The 13,062-nt window shown below is 44.2% G+C and overlaps 1 protein-coding gene across 1 annotated transcript in view; it reads right to left on the bottom strand.

Annotated features, from left to right (window-relative positions):
• Positions 1-10,910, bottom strand: part of LOC111142062 (5'-nucleotidase domain containing 3) — a 58,047-nt gene extending 47,137 nt beyond the window's left edge. The window contains exon 1 of the mRNA XM_022495006.1: positions 10,709-10,910. Within this exon, the coding sequence (XP_022350714.1) occupies positions 10,709-10,910 (202 nt within the window). The remainder of the gene's footprint in view (positions 1-10,708) is intronic.
• Positions 10,911-13,062: the final 2,152 nt, after the last annotated feature.

Genomic DNA, 13,062 nt, shown 5'->3' with positions numbered 1-13,062 from the left:
AATATTTTCCCTAGATGGGCATAATCCCAGAAACCACATACTCAGACTCTTTCATGGGATCTCTGAGGGTCAAACTCTTTTTATAATACTGCTTAAAGATGACAGGCAGAATACTGTGGGTTAGGAATCCACATCCTAATTTCTAAAATGTGTGAGTGTGTTACCTTTACATGGCAGAGGGGAATTAAGGTTGCAGATGTTAAACAGCTGACTTCAAGACAGAGATTAAGCTAGTTTACCTGGGGGGCCCTACGCACAAGGGTTAAGTGTAGAAAAGAAAGGCAGAAGATTCAGCATCAGAGTGATGTGACGTGAAAAAGGCTCCAACTTAATTTTTAAATTGCTGACTTTGAAAATGAAAGGGGCCATGAACCAAAGAATGCAGGAAGCTTTTAGAAACCGCTAAAGGCAAGAAAACATTCTCCACTAGAGCTTCCAGAAAGGAACAGAGTCCTGCCAACACCCTGATGTTACCCCGGTGAGAACCATTTCAGACTTGTGACCTCCAAAACTGTAACTGATCTGTGTAGTTTTAAGTTACTACATTTGCAGCAATGTATCAAAGTAGTTAAGAATTTAATAGAGAGATTAATTGCCTCTTTCACTCTTATTCCCTCACCAATTGACAGTGAGAGGCTACATGAGGTCTCACGACTCAGTGGTCTGAACACAGAATCAGATCTGAGACTCCACACATCTCTGTTAATTGAAACATTGCAGAAATTTACAAAAATGTGAAACCAAGACATTCTTCTCAAGTTCTGTGATTTCAGAAAATAGTTACCTTTCAAAAAGTGTGTCATTTACACTAGCAGCTAACAGATTTATTATTATTTTAAATGAAGTGGGGAATACCTATGTTTTAAGTCTCTCATTTTTAAATTTCTAATACAGTCACTACCGGTATAATCTATATAAACCGGAAAACTCTGGGATCTTCAAGAATTTTAAGGGTATTAAGGAGTCCTGTGAGCAAAATGCTGGAAAACTGCTACTCAGGCTACACCTGCCTTGCCCATTGCTACAGTTACAGTAACCAGCACACAGACGATACTCAAAAACTACTGTTTAAGAAAACAGACACTCAGACAACACTCTGATACTGACAGTAATCATGTTTCTCAAGTAGGTGTTCCTACCCAAAAGGGAACAAAAGCAACATTCCTGATGAGCCCAATGTAATCACCAGAGTTACATCTTAGAGAGTTAACGTCTCTAACGAAATTAAAATTTTAATCAGGCTTATGTATCTTACAAATACATTTAATATAAAACAGTTCTGGGGCACCTGGGTGGCTCAGTGGGTTAAGCCTCTGCTTTTGGCTCAGGTCATGATCTCAGGGTCCTACTATCGAGCCCCGTATCGGGCTCTCTGCTCAGCAGGAGTCTCCTTCTCCCTCTCTCTCTCTGCCTGCCTCTCTGCCTCTTTGTGATCTCTGTCAAATAAAATCTTTAAATATATATATATATGTGTGTGTGTATATATATATTAAACAGTTCCTCAAAACCCTAGTAAACTGAAAAAGATGGGTTTCCCAAAGGTTAAGGACCAACCCACAGAAGTACAAAAATCTCCTACTCAGCTGATTAGTCAGCTAGCCTCTCTTTCTCACTTGACTAAAACATGCAGTATCTAACTTAAAAAATAAAAGAAAAAGAAAATACTACCTTTTTTCTCCTAAGCACTTGCTAATAATGTATGACAGGCACACAAAGAAGTTCTGGAGGAAAGTCACGGCTGGCTCGGTCCATTAAGCGTCTGCCTTCAGCCCAGGTCCTGATCTCAGGGTCCTGGGATGGAGCCCCGCATCAGGCTCCCCGCACAGCGGGGAGTCTGCTTCTCCCTCTCCCTCTGCCCACCCCCCTTGTGCTCTCTCTCTCTCACACCCTCTCTCTGTCAAAAAATAAATAAAAATCTTTAAAAACAAAATGGAGGAGAGGCTTTTTTTCCCCTACTTTATCCTCATCTAAAATGCATCGTGTCAATATAGGAAATGACAAAGTCAGGACCTGATGGAAAGGGAACTTCACACGTAAATGAACCCAGCCTTGGATTCTAGGTGTTCCCACAGAAGTAACAGGCCCAGCAGGGCAGGGCTGGTGGCTCCCCTCGCTCTGAGCCAGTCGGACTACAAGCAGCTTCCTGTCCTCAGTACGGAATGGTTCACTTTCCAAGAGCTATCAACAAACCAGACTGAACACGAAGGCGAGCTTCCAAAGTAATGAAGTCAAAGGGGAGGGGCAGTGATGATGCATGATCGCCATTTAAACAGCGAGCATATGGGAGAGGAATTAGAATTACTCTCTGTGACTCAAGCCATCCAAAATAAAATTGGCAGCCTTGTGCTCATATGGCAAATTCAAGCAGATGCCAGATGGCCACTAATAAGAGCCATGGAAAAAGGGATTCCATTTTCCCAGCAAAGGACCGGATTCTATGACTTCTAAGGGGTCCTCTGGTTCTCTCCCTATTTTAGGAATTTCTTTCCTACCTGAAAATGTGAAAATTATTATGTGGCACGTTTCTCCCTGAAATCTTTTTTGCTACTTTTTCCTGTGGTCACGGGATCATCAATATCATATACCTAGAAAAAAGAAGATGTTTAAAGAATACATCTTGAGATGTTTAAGACACACAGAAAGGTATAAAGATAAATACAAAAAACACCTGTAATTCCCATCATCCAATTTAGGAAATAAACTTCTTAAATCTTCACCTGCATTTTCCTTCCACCAAAGAGGTAACCACTAGGTTACCTGTTACCACTGAACACCTGACTCTGGTGTTCACCATTTTCCTACATTTTAGACTTTTAGCACATACATGTGTATCCCTGTATGTAATCTATAGTATCTTTCATGTGTTTTCAAACCTTTAAAAATTGGCTTGCAACTGCAACTTGTTTGTTGTCTTTTTTTATATGTAGACATTCTCTGGATTGTTTTTGTGAGAGTCAGCTCTTGTTCAGGAGACAACATACACTGTCTGCAAAGATTCTGAGCTGTGTCCACAGACCATACATTCTGTCGCAACTACTCAACTCTGGCGTCATAGCACAGAAGGAGCCCCCCCCCCAAAAATACGGAAATGAATGGGTGTGGCTATGTTCCAATGAAATTTAATATACAAAAATAGCAAGCCAGATCTGGCCCATGAACTATAGTTTGCAGCTCTCCCTAGAGTAAACATTATTTTCTTTGTCATTTCAGTATTTGTTTGATATTAACACTGCTGGGTTTCTTTAGTTGGCATTTGCCCGAAATCTCTTTTCCCATTAATTCCAACCTTTCTACATCTTTGTTTTGGGGTGAATGTCTTCCAACAGCATGCAGGTAGATTTTGTCTTATATCTGAACTGACAATCCATCTTTTGATCTGAGTTTATTGTGATGACTGATACATCTGGAAAGACTTCCACCACCACATTTTATACCTCCTGCTTTTTCCCTGTTTCTTTTACCTCCTCTCTTCTACTCTCTTTTGAACTGATTTCTATACTGCCAATGTTTATTGGATTTCCTCACATGTCTATCAATATCTTTGCTCTCCATTTGGGCCCAGGTTAAAGATCTAGCCACACAGGGGGAGTTTATATTTGCTTCTATCAAGAATCCCAGACATTCTCACCTTGGGACCACTTTTAGTTAACTTCTCACTTTGAGATAAGCAGACCAGGCAAGCAGACTAAATTCAAACCCAAACCCATGTGAGAACTAGCCTGTGGTTACAAGGTCACAGGGAGACTTCCACAGCCTCCCACACACAGGGAAATATGTAGAGCAGAGACCAAGACAGACAAGTTTCCCTATTGTCTTCCTGCATGGAAGGCAGCTCTCTGTGGGTCTGGAGTTATAAGAGATTCAGAGAGAGACACACAGACAAAGACAGACAGACAGGGAAACAGAGAAAGACACAGACAGAGACAGAGTGTGTGTGTGTGTGTGTGTGTGTGTGTGTGTGTGTGTGCGTGCGTGTCCCTCTCAGCAGGCACAGCTAATAAAACCCCACAAATGCTCCCGCAACACCTTCAGGGCTGCTCACCACCCTTCGGTTTTAGTCCCTGCCATTTCACTTCAGTGTTTTGAAGGTCAGTTATACATTCAAAGAATATTCTTTGTCATTTTTCCAGCATGTGTACATTCTATACAAAAGAGATTTTTAAACTATCCATCTAATCTACCTGATTGCTGGAAACCAAAATCCAAAAGAACAACTCTAAAATACAGAAGATATGTGTACTTCCACATTTCTTCAAGAGTTCAACGAAAGACTGGTTTCTAAACCCAGGAAAAATATAGCTTCCTGGGCCCATGCTCCGCACCTGATCAATCAGAAAATCCCCAGAGCCAGGGCCTCAGAGTCTCCATGTTTAAACAAGCTCCCCAGATGATTCTGATGTGCCTTGCAGTTACAGAACTACTCAAATTTTCAAGATTCTACTTTCCTTCAAAAGCTGGCAACATAAGTATCATTTAATCTTTTTACATTTTATCTTCTTTCGATTCCTTTTCATGCTACCCGGGATGCCCTGGTGAACGAGGACAATGAATTTCTAGATTGCTACTCCCTATGCTTTCCTGATGGATCACCCCGCCACCTCCACAACAGTTACAGAAAATCTCAACATTCAAAGGTAAAAGTCAGGACAAAAACATGTTATTGCTCCAGTGAGACTTCTTGATCTTTTTTTTCTTTCTTTTTTTTTTAAGATTTTATTTATTTATTTGACAGACAGAGATCACAAGTAGGCAGAGAGGCAGGCAGAGAGAGAGGAGGAAGCAGGCTCCCCGCTGTGCAGAGAGCCCGATGGGGGGCTCGATCCCAGCACCCTGGGATCATGACTTGAGCCGAAGGCAGAGGCTTTAACCCACTGAGCCACCCAGGCACCCCAGACTTCTTGATCTTCTATGCAAATTTTAATCCAGAAAATAGTCCCTGCTGAGTTCTCCCATCAGCCTCCCACCCAAGGCGGTCCTTCACACTCTCTCATAAGGTTCAGAGGGTTCAATGGGCGCTGGGCTCACCAGATGAAGCTGAGATGTTACAGAAACCACCTGAAACCATTCACGAAAGAGTCCATGTGCGCTTACGTTGTGTGTAACTGTCAAATCTGCATATTTTCCTAAACACAGAACACACAGCTTTCCCCAGATTGTCAAAGAGACCCTGATTCCATTATTCTATACCCCTGTTACAAAGAATAAGCATAAGGTTATACAATTAAGCACCTTTGGGTGTTATTAATATACATATAATCTTGTTATACCTATTATTTGAACCTCCCAAGTATAATCCTTAGAACATTTATTTTGAACTATTACCTCCAAAAAGGGGTTCCACAGTCAAATTTATTTGGGGAGTGCTACACCTATATCCTCCTTTTCGGAGGTTCATGCATTTTAAAGAATCTGATAAGCCTACCTGTAAAAAAAAAAAAAACAAAAAAAAACTTTTTTAACATATATTTTCAACATTTCCTTAACCACATTTCTCAGAAGTTGGTGGAACACAGCCTAAGAAACACTGGTCTCATCTTAAAATTACCTCATTAAGGTGTTTCCTTAACCCACTGCAGTTCCTTGAGGGAAGGGTTTGCATTTGATGTTTATTCTCTATAAACTAAGCTTATATCACTGTCCTACATATAGTCCTCACTAAATACATAATTGCTGAATAAGAATCAAACGCTCTTAACCAAGAACTCTGAATAAATCCTTCAACACCCTGTAAAAGCTTCTAACACTTCACACGAATCTCCATACTTTTTTCCACCAAGTTAATACCCTTCACAGCCCCAGTTAAGCCTCCCAACATTCTAAACAGACGAGGCTCTGAGATGACGTCTAAGAGGGGGCGGGGAGGGCCTGGCGGGGGGAAGGCTCTAGGTATCCGAATGCCTGACTGGAGCACCGCCCCCGGCCCAGGCAAGCGGCAATGCTTCCATTGTGCACCTAACAGAGCAGGCTATCTGATGAACACACACGGCAGATCAAGGATTAAGTTCAAAGAAGACGGGCACAAGGTGCATCATATCGAGCAATGACAGACCAACACAACACTCTCCATCCCTTTATATTATCATCACATATGATTGCTTAGAATTCCCCCTTTTAGGACAAGGTTTCCCAAACTTGGCATTAGTGACATTTGGGGCTGGATTATTCTTTGTTGCGAATGTCCATTACAGACTGTTCTGTGCATTACAGACTATCTGGACCTCCACACGTTAGAAGTCAGCAGCACCCCCTGGGCCCCAGCTGTGGCAATCAAACAGATCTCCTGACATTGCCAAATGCCCCCCCCATCCCTGACTCCAGCTGAGAGCCATGGTTCCCCAGGAAAATTCTGCTAGAGGTTATAACCCAATATTTTTTCCCCAAATATATGAAGACCCTTTCCTTTGAGCTATGTCGGACACAAGATGCATAAATATCATACTTCCAAAATTCTCAAGTTTAAAAAAAAAAAAAAAAAGGAAGACATTCCAAATGAGGGACATTCTACAAAATATGTGACCATGTCTCCTCAAAACTATCAAGGTGATCAAACACAGGGACACTCAGAGAAACCATCACAGCCAAGAGGAGCCCAAGGAAGCATGAGGACTAAACGTAGTGTGCTATTCTGGGAGTGATCCTCGAGCAGAAAGAACATTAGGTTAAAAACTTGGGAAATCTGACTTAAATATGGATTTTAGTTAACACTGATACATACAATGTACTGATATTGGTTCACTAATTGTGATAAGTGTAACTTAGTCATACAAGAGGTTATTTATAGGGGAAACTGGGATATGATTTAGAGAAATCAAAATCTAAAATTGATCTAAAAAATATAGTTTATTTTTTAAAAAACCTTTTAAAAAATGGAGCTGGGGCACGTGGGTAGCTCAGTGCATTAAGCGTCCATCTTTTATTTCAGCTCAGGTCATGATATCGGGGTCATGAGATTAAGCCTCATGTCAGGCAGGAGACTGCGTGGGATTCCCTCTCTCCCTCTGCCCCTCCACCCCCACCCCACTCACGCACATGCTCCCTCACTCTTAAAAAAATAAGAAATAAAAATGCAAAAAAATAAATTAAAATAAAATTAAAATGGGTGGGTGTGGGAGAGAAAGGGTAAAACTCATCTCTTCCCTGAACAGGCTTCATTATGGGAGACCCTTCAAAGAGAAGACACTTGAGCAGACTGTTTGGATTAGGCAAGAGATCCAATTACCAGAAAGCAATAACCAAAAATGAGAAAAAACAATTCTTTTTCTTCTCTTCTAAACTGGAAAAAAAAAAAAAAACTACATGTTTTTGATTGATTATCGATATTTTTTCTGACTTCTCATTCCCACAGACACAGCTCAGGTATCAGCCTCTAGCGTTTCTCCGCATCCCCTGTGTACCTGAACAGCCACCTGCTCAATGCCAAAACCCTTGGGGTCTCTTTTTTCCCCCAAGCTGGCTGTCACTTATCTGTTACCAGTCTCCCCATCCATGTGACAGCAGTCCCACACTTGGTGCAGGCAGGGACTCACCCACTGTGGGCCCCTCACTCTCAGACCTGCCTGTGTGAATCAACAGCCTTTAAGTCCGCGGCTAAGTGCTTAATAAATTCTTGAACAAACCCATGCAAGCGGGGGATGTATATATACTCTTACAGTCTTCGGGAAGGGCCAATAGGGATGCTGCAGCCCCAGACAGGGTGAAAAAGGAAAGAAAAGTCAAATGAAAGTCCCTGTGTTCTCAGGGGTGAGACAGGGACCTCGCGGGTATGCACTGGGGGCATGAAGATGGGGACAGGACACACGGAATACCTGCTTCACAGACCCGTAACACCTGAAAAGGCTTACACAATCTTTAGTCCAGGGGCCTCATTCTACAGAGAGAGACACCGAAGCTAGAGAGATCAGGTGTCTTGGTCAAGTTTAGCACTCCCCCAAGCTGACCTCTAGGTCTAGAGACCTAGACCCTAGAGCTAAATAACCCACCTCCACCCCTCACTAAGCATTTGTCTAAAACTGTAGGTTATTTAGTAACTAATAATAATAGCTACTAACTACTGTCCATCTGCTGGGTGCTAAGCCCGTGCTGAAAATCCCCACATTATCCCAGGTTACTAGTGAGGAGACTGAGGTCAGAGAGAAAAGTAACCTGCACCTGAGCTCACAGAGGTAATTAAGTCTCCAAAATCTCCTCCGAGCTGACATACTCCAAATTTCACTCTGATTATCACACCCCAAACCCCAAACTCTGGCCCAATGCTCATCTTTCTCACCCAATACTTCAACTGTCTCACCCACCTTCTACACACCTTGCATGGATGGATTCATTCATTCCTCATCAGACCCTGTAACGCAGTACTACTGGCATCCCATTTTACAGATGATGAAACTGAAGCTTCACGAAGAATGGCGACCACGCGGCCCGAAGTTTCTTATAAAACTAAACGCACAATTACCATGCAACTGAACCATGGCATTTAGAGAAATGAAAACATGTGTTCACACAAAAACGAATACACAAATGTTTAGAGCAGATTAATAATAGTCAAAAACTGGGAGCAATCCAGATATCCCTTAGTGTGTGAAGTAAGTTAAGTGGTTCACCGTAGTTTAAAAAAGCAAAACAAAAAAGAATGGTTAAACTGTGGTACACGCCCTCCGTGGAACGCTACTCAGCAATTAAAAAACGCACTATGGATACAATACACAGAACCACCTGGACAGTTCTTCAGAGAATTATGCTCAGTCTCAAAAGCCAATTCCAAAAGGTCACATACTCCATGATTCCTTCTACAGAACACTTCTGAAATGGAGAACAGATAATTCCCCAGAGACTACACAAAGCAGCGGGGGTATGGCTCTAAAGCTAATGTGAAAGATCCTTGTAAAGATCTATTCTGTATCTTGCCTGTAGAGCTGGATGCTTGAACATACATGTGATAAAACTGTATAGAACTAATAGGCAAACACAAGTAAAGGAGAAGCAGAGGACTCTAAGATCTGTGAAATGGGTCAGTATCAATATACTGCTTGAGATAATACATCATTGTTTGGCAAAATGTTACCACTGGGAGAAACTGGGTAAAGGGTATCCCAGATCGCCCTGTATTAATTTTTACAACTGCATATAAATATACAATTATCGCAATTAAAAATTTCAATTAAAAAATGTCTTGTGGGACATCTGAGTGGCTCAGTCAGTTGAGAATCTGCCTTCCGCTCAGGTCATGATTGCGGACACCCAGGATTGAGCCCCACATCTGGCTCCCTCCTCAGTCAGGAGCCTGATTTTCCCTCTGCCTCTGCCCTTACCCCCTTCCATGCCCACGAGCCCTCTCTCTCAAATAAATAAATAAAATCTTTTAAAAAAAAATTTTTTTAAGTCTTTCAAGTCTTAAAGCTGAAGTAGATGTTCTATATTTCTTTCATCTAAGATCTGCCATTTCCAGCATCTGCAAAGCCACTCTTCTTTCTACCGTACCACACAACTACTTCAAAAAACGGTACACATTTTAACTCTGAGCAAAGGAAAACTAAAAAGCCCTATTTCACAGAAGTCTGCATTGCTAGCCTCTTTTGAGTTCCCTCAGAAAAGTATCCCAGTTGGTGAAAAGAACCCCCTTGCTTTCTTTCATTAAACTGACTTCTGGCCAGAAGACTGAAAATGTGATCCTACCAAACGTTCTCTCCGACCAAATAGTCCCCTTATCTCCACTTGCTATCTCCACCCCACCTCACTCCCAGCAACAGTACAAATATTTCGATTCTAAATCTTCCTTGAAAGAAGCAGCACCAATGACTTATCACTGGCCCTTTACACCAGCTCCCCAACAGCTGCTAGAGGAAGGTAGGGCAGCAAAGGAAACAGGACAGAGGGTTAGGGGCGGAGACAGACCCCAGGTCAAGGTGTGACCTTGGCCAGGTTCCTTCAACTTGAGTCTTGCTTTTCCCATCTGCAGGATGGGGATGTGGCACAAATATTCCCTCGTAGGTATTAGAATTCAAGCAGACAGTCGGTGTGCCTGGCCCTATTATTTATCTAGGCCTCTTTCTGCCTCTGTCCATCTCCCTTACTAACTAACCACAGAACCAAGTTGATTTTATGTTCACCTGGCCACTAAGGAGTCACTCCCTGGAACTCCCTCCTCAATTAAGTTAGTAGACAACTCAGAACACTGTCAACTTGGGACCTCTCCTATGTCAAACACAGCAGAAAACTAAACAAAACGAAACCACACACAAGAAACAGAACAAAAAAAAGGAAAATCAACTCCAGCCACTGCCACCTGCCTGGCAGCTCAGCTCCGTAGGAACTCGCCGCCTGCCGGACTCCGGCTGTTTCTATTATTACCGCCGGTTACTAACAATACCTAACGGTGTGCGTGGAGGCCGCTGTCTCCCAAGCGATGCCCGTGGAGACCAAAGCACTTCCGATGCGAATTTCTGGTTAAAAATCGCAAGAATTTGTAAAACTGCTTTCCTGACAGGAGAAAGCAAATTTATAAAGTTTCTGGAGGCGCATTTTTCCGCGTTTCCCGGAATCGCACTGCAGAGGAGTCGCCTCAGCTGGAACTGAGGGCGACCGAGGGTCACGATTAGAGTGGCCGAGAGGTCAGCAGCGGGGCCGGCGCGGGTCGGAGGCTGCCCGCTTCCCAGCCGACCGCCTGCGACGGGCTCCCAGGGACCGGAGGTTCTGCGGGCGTCGCCGCACTCACCGTCCGTGCTCCTCTTCGCCTCCCGGTAGCGCTCCCACAAGTAGCCTTTCATGTCCGGGGCCGTCCCAGGTGCTGTGCACAAGGGCCGTGCGGGGCCCACGCGCGGCCGCCCCCGGGCCGCACTCCCGCAGCCGCCCCGCAGGGCCGCCGCCGCCCTCGCCCCGGCCCCACGGGCAACCGCCACGGCCGCCGCCGTGGCCATGCTTGCCGCCGCCCTGCTGCGAGTGGCACCCGGAGCAGTACGCCAGGGCTCCGCCTGCGCTCAGCCCGCTAGCGGGCAGCTCCCTGCGTCTGAGCACGTGGCGGCGGCGCGGCCCGCCCTTTTGGCCGCCTCGGAGGCGGAGCCACCGTGGGGGAGGGGGAGGGGGCGGGGGCGGGGGCGGGGGCGGGGGCGGGGCCTGTCCAGCGGGGGCGGGGCCCGGGGCGGGGACCCAGTCCTACGGGGCAAGTGTCGGGGCGGGGCTCTGCCCGGCGAAAGACGGGGGCGGAGGCCGGTCTGGGAAGACCCTGGATCCCCCGGCTTAGATCTTTACAGTGCCTCCCGTGAGAGACCAACTCGGCCAGGTCCCATATGTGGGCGGATGTGTTTGAAGGTCATCTTCTTCCCCCGCCCCCGCCCACTGCATAGCCTAAAAGGACAGTGCCCCTCCAGGGATTCCTGGCTCGAGAGGGAGGCCCTCAGGACACCTCCACCCTGCTCCTCCGGCTCCTGCTCACGCTCACAGGGGCGGTGCACCTGTCTTCCTCCAGATCTGCGAGGCTGCACCTGTCCTGTGCATTGTGGTTGCGCCAAAAACAAACAGTAACCCCCGCATGCGACATTTCTGTGTGGCTGAAGCCGACTTGGCTGCTGCAGGAAAGACCGATGCTGCCCACCCAGAACCCGGCTGAGAATCATTGAAGGTAGAGGACTTCCCAAGCTCTTGGTTACTGTGGTTACCGATGTGCAGGGTGTCCAGTGGAGGGCAGGGAAAACTCTCCAGGCTGGCACACGGCCTGGGAGACCACACTGCCTGTCGTGTGTGAAATAGGACACGATTTAAAACAACCCAAGCGTTCACGTATGTTTAAATTGTGGGCTGGAGGGGTGGGAGGATGCTTCCTGGAACAAGGTGGCCTCTGAGTTAGACCGTTACAAAGAACAACTACTGTTCACTAAAAGCTCGCTGTGTGCATTATCTAATGCAATCCTCTCGGCAATCCTGAAAAGCAGGAGCTGGGATTTCTGCCATTTTATAACTAATGAAACTGAGGCTAAGAGAAGTGAACTAATTATCCTGAAGTCATACAGCTGAGTCCATTCTCCCGTTTGGCTTCCTAACATAGTATGTAGGATTTAGTTGGGTGATGAGGTAACCAATAAGTAATCCTTAACAGCTAATGGGTAAAAAATCACTGGTGAGAGGCAATTGTTACGTTTAAAACAGATATCAAACCCATGGGCTCTGGGACACTAAACTTACTTTACAGTTTTGGTTTATTCCAATTTATCTTTTCTTATTCATGTTTCATAAAAAAAAGTGTTGGTGCTAGCAATTATAAATTTTTACATGGAAAATCAATTCATAAATCCAAAATAAACTATAGCAACATAATTGTAACATAATTAGAACTTTAATAGTACTGCTTTAGCCTATTTTTAGACATGGAACCCTGTGAGAGCAACATTCTTCTACCTACCATACAAATGTGAATCACATCAAAATTGTTCTTTTTAGCTAAGATCTATTACATTTTAAAGAGCTAAAAAAAAATCAAAACCCTAGACTTTGATTATCATCACCTCTAAGAATTATAAAAGAAAATATCTCATCAAAGAGTTCCAAACAAAGACAACTAAAAAGAAATTACAGACACAAAAAGCCCATGATAATTTTTATACTTTATTAGTATCATGTGAGGTCTTCAACAATTTGGTTTCAAACTGAGGTCTTCTCTCAAAACAACTCTTCTGGGAAACTGAACTGTAGTCTGGGCTATGAAAAAGCCACTTTTCTGATATGAACTCAGATACGGATTCCCAGGGATTATTTGTATTAAAAGACCCTACTACCAAGGGATGCCTGTAAATTGTGGTGATTTGGCCTTTTTCATTCTTGCCTTTAGCTGACAAAATCCTTTGCCGTGAAAACTTAACGACACCATCCATTTTACCCAAAGATAAGATCTTAGAGGAATAATCTTGCTTTTTCAGTGAAGCTTCTTTCTCTGGGCCGTTCCATAGCTCAAGATTATTTTGTGTCTTCTGTGGGGCCTTCTCAACAGAAACAGAAATAACGGGTCTCAAGACCTTTTTCCCTTTTCTGGAAGCACATTTTGATTTATCTGAAATTGTATGAGCTGCCAAGTCCATG

The sequence above is a fragment of the Enhydra lutris genome, unplaced genomic scaffold (assembly GCF_002288905.1).
Source record: "Enhydra lutris kenyoni isolate GAN:26980312 unplaced genomic scaffold, ASM228890v2 scaffoldscaffold7, whole genome shotgun sequence".
Classification (NCBI taxonomy): Eukaryota; Metazoa; Chordata; class Mammalia; order Carnivora; family Mustelidae; genus Enhydra; species Enhydra lutris.
This window is presented reverse-complemented; position numbering and strand designations above follow the sequence as displayed.